Below are 3,648 nucleotides of genomic sequence, written 5' to 3'. Positions count from 1 at the left end.
ATTTTTGACGAATAATCTCCCTAGCAGAACTTACAGAGAAAACCCCCTTCAAATCCGGCATCCAAAAAAAAAATCTGGTCCATGACGCAACCTGGGAAGAGTAGCGAGATTAACTCTAGCCCGTAACAAATTGTCACCGTGAGTATTATTGATAAACCAATCCCCATCCACAATTATTTCGCTCACTTTTGCTGACCTATCCAAGCTCTGATCTCCTAAAATATCAGCGATAGAAACGGTACCAACTAGATATCAAAATAAAGAGACGTGGATTTCCCATCACTAATCAAAGATTTAGTATTTTGAGCAACCATTCTATCAACCCAACGAACACCAGGAAGAATAGTAGATTTTATCCCATAATCCTTCACTCTACCGTCCCTACAAGTGTATTTAGCTTCTAAGAACCGAACCCAATTCTTATGTGATCTTTTGATATTCCACCAGAGTTTAGCAACCAAAGCCTTATTCATGACACTCAATCTGGTAAGACCAAGTCCCCCTTCAGAAAGAGGAGAACAGACTTTATCAAAACCAACAACAAAATCCCTGGATATTCCGGAATCCCCAGACCAAATAAAATTTTGAATCACCCTTTCGCATTGTTGAATGAACTTTAGAGGCCATTTATGAACCGCCATATTATGGATGGAATAACTAGCAATGACAGTTTTAATAAGCACCACAGTATCCTGGAATGAAAGCATTTTACCTTTCCAGACAGCTAATTGATTTTTTATTTTATCAATGACAGTACATATATGTCTATATCTCACCGCCCCTGGCATGATTTGCACTCTAAAATAACGATCAGGAAAAGAAGCAAGACTCATACCAAGAAAATCAACAATAGTTCTCCGTCTACTTAAAGACCCCCCATCATAATAAATTTTACTTTTTTGCCTGCAAACGGTTTGCCAAGAAACACGATGACACTGCTCTAGTAAAGAAACCATATTTCTCACACTTTTCATATTTACAACCTATGCTAACCTAATGCTAACCTTATTGTTTCTTTTAAAGAAGCAAAAGGAAGGAGTCATATTGTCCGTGAGCTGTGGCTTATTGCCAACCTTGTTCTTAGGTCGGAGCTATGGCAGTTGCGGAACAAGGCTGTTTTCGAGCATAAAAAGCCTAATTGGAGTATCTTTCATAAGCGAGTTCTGAAGTTGATTCAAGATTATTCAATTCGGCTCAAGGGTCATATGAACAATAGTGATGATGATGTTGTTCTCCTGAACTATTTTAGAGTTCAGCACAGTAGTGTGAAGTTGCATCATCCTGTGGCTTGTTTTTGGTTACCGCATGAGGCTAATGAATTACAAATTTGTTGTGATGGAGCGGCGAGAGGTAACCCAGGCGTTGCGGGTGCAGGTGTAGTATTTAGGGATGAACATTGTTCAGTACTTGGTGTTATGAGTATTGGGCTAGGAGTCACGACGAATTATTTAGCAGAATTGTACGACATTATTGTTGGTTTGGAGTGGGCTATGCAATGGGGTTTTTCTTGTATTTGTATACGGTCTGATTCTATGGGAGTTGTTTAAGCTTTCAAGAATGACTCAATTCCTTGGTTTGCAAGGAATAGATGGATTATGATCTGTAGACACTATACGTCTATTCGTTTCATTCACACTTTTAGAGAGGTGAATTTTTCAGCTGATGCAATGGCAAAGCGGGGTTGTTTATTGAGTAATGAAGTGGGAGTACACTACAATGGGAAACCACCTTTCTTAATTTCTGTTGAACATCCTAATGTTGCTTATTTTCGGTTCAAATAGTTTCAAGTTTTTGGGGTTGCTGTAACCTATTTTCTTGTAAACTATTTCTTGTAAATTTTGTTATCTATTAATACAAATTTTTGACTTATCAAAAAAAAATCACACTTTTCATATTTCCTTTACAAAGAATCATAATATCATCAGCAAAGAATAAATGAGTAGGGGAAATACCATTTCTCGTAACCATTGGTGACATTTTCTTCTCCTTAAAAAGCTTAGAAATGTTCCTGCTAAGGACATCTTCAATCAAAACAAAAATCAAGGAAGAAAGGGTATCACCTTGACGTAAACCTCTATTAATTTTGAAGAACCCTTCCGGACGGAAATTTAAAAGAACAGAAATACGAGCAGATTGTAAGATAGAATGGATCCATGTACACCAATCTTCAGAGAAACCATACCTGCAGAGCACCTCCAAAACAAAAAAGACCAACTAACATTATCAAAAGCCTGAGAAATATCCAATTTCATTCCCAAACCGCCATCCTTGCTTTTAATATGAAGCTCATTAACCATCTCAGAGGCCAAGCTAATATTTTCATGAATATTTCTCTCTTTCATGAAAGCCACTTGTTCCTCAGAGACAAGTTTTTCCAAAACACTTCCCAGTCTGGTAGTTAAAATTTTAGTAAAGATCTTGAAAAAGAAATTACTAAGGCCAATAAGTCTAAAATTCCGAAGAGAATTAGCTCCTCTAACCTTTGCCAGGAGAATAATAAGACTCGAATTAGCCTCACTAGGAGTAAATTTATGTTGCCAGCAAAAAAGAATTGCTACAAATAAATCATGTTGGATAATCTCCCAACAATGCCTATAGAAACAACCCGAGAAACCATCAGGACCCGGAGCACTGTCAGCCCCTAAATCAAAAACAACCTTTTGAATCTCCTCCACCGTAGGCAAACTGTCCATACGCTGTTGTTCCTCCAAAGTAATAGACAATGATCGTAATCAAAAATCTGATCTTCAACCGGCATTTCCACACCATTAAACTTGTTCTCATAATAAGAAACAACATGTTGGCACAATTGATCCCCATGTGTGATAGTATTACCAGCATCATCCACAAGCTCGGAAATAGTGTTATTACCTCTACGAATGCGAATGGTATTATGCTGAAAACTAGAGTTACTAGCTCCCTCCAAAACCCTTTTGTTCCTTGCTTTTTGGCGAAGCATAATATTTTGTTGCTTGGTCGAATAATCATTTTTTCTTTTTTATCTCTCCTAATTTTGGTCTGGCGATTTTAGGGTTTTGCACTTTTTTCAAAAAAAATTTCACGCGCTTCATCTTGGATCATCACTTTGGTGATTCAAGATGGGATAGTTCTCAAAATACTCAGTTGAGAACTCTCACTTATGTTGATCAAGTTAAGGGAAAACAACAGTTGCCAACAACCTCAATAGACCTAAGTTCGCTACATATTCCAACTGTAAAAGAAGGGAAACCTGCTGTGGTGCTTTCTGAATCGTTCTATTTGGAAGGATGTGATATTTGGAAATTTAGCCTTATTGGGCGTTTAGATTCAAAAGGAGTGAACTTTCAAGATGTGAAGAACAACCTTGAGGAACAATGGCAGTTAGGTCAGGGACGTGTCCAATTTGTTCCAATGAACAGGGGTTTCTTTACAATCAAATTGCAATCACAAGCTGATAAAGACAAGTTGTTGAATGTTGAAGCATGTTTTTTCGATCATCAAAAGCTAAACCTAATTGAATGGTTTCCAGGTTTTGACGCTGACAAACAAAGGACCTCACATGCTTCCATGTGGGTCAAGTTTCCAGGCTTGCCGCTAGAGTTTTGGATTGAAAAAACGCTACTTGCCATGGAAAAATCGTTGGGTACTCCAATAGTGGTAGATAAGCGT

The 3,648-nt window shown here is 37.8% G+C and overlaps 2 protein-coding genes across 2 annotated transcripts; one reads left to right on the top strand and one right to left on the bottom strand.

Moving 5' to 3' along the window:
- The first annotated feature begins 644 nt into the window (after window positions 1-644).
- On the top strand, window positions 645-1,547 carry LOC113342336. Its single transcript, XM_026586907.1, has 2 exons — window positions 645-687; window positions 1,024-1,547. The coding sequence occupies exons 1-2, from the start codon at window positions 645-647 to the stop codon at window positions 1,545-1,547; spliced, it is 567 nt and encodes a 188-aa protein (XP_026442692.1).
- A 561-nt stretch (window positions 1,548-2,108) lies between these two features.
- On the bottom strand, window positions 2,109-2,693 carry LOC113342335. Its single transcript, XM_026586906.1, has one exon. It carries the CDS (start codon window positions 2,691-2,693, stop codon window positions 2,109-2,111), a length of 585 nt encoding a protein of 194 aa, XP_026442691.1.
- Window positions 2,694-3,648: the final 955 nt, after the last annotated feature.

The sequence above is a fragment of the Papaver somniferum genome, unplaced genomic scaffold, assembly GCF_003573695.1.
Source record: "Papaver somniferum cultivar HN1 unplaced genomic scaffold, ASM357369v1 unplaced-scaffold_36, whole genome shotgun sequence".
Classification (NCBI taxonomy): Eukaryota; Viridiplantae; Streptophyta; class Magnoliopsida; order Ranunculales; family Papaveraceae; genus Papaver; species Papaver somniferum.
The sequence above is the reverse complement of the archived record's forward strand: the minus strand, read 5'-3'. Positions and strand labels throughout refer to the sequence as shown.

What these genes read in the sequence shown, in the direction of transcription:
- LOC113342336 (XM_026586907.1), top strand. Translation starts at nt 645, where the DNA reads ATGGATGGAATAACTAGCAATGACAGTTTTAATAAGCACCACA. An exon ending in CAGTTTTAATAAGCACCACA is followed by an intron (nt 688 to 1,023) that starts GTATCCTGGAAT and finishes TTTCTTTTAAAG; the next exon opens with AAGCAAAAGGAAGGAGTCAT.
- LOC113342335 (XM_026586906.1), bottom strand. Translation starts at nt 2,693, where the DNA reads ATGGACAGTTTGCCTACGGTGGAGGAGATTCAAAAGGTTGTTTTTGAT.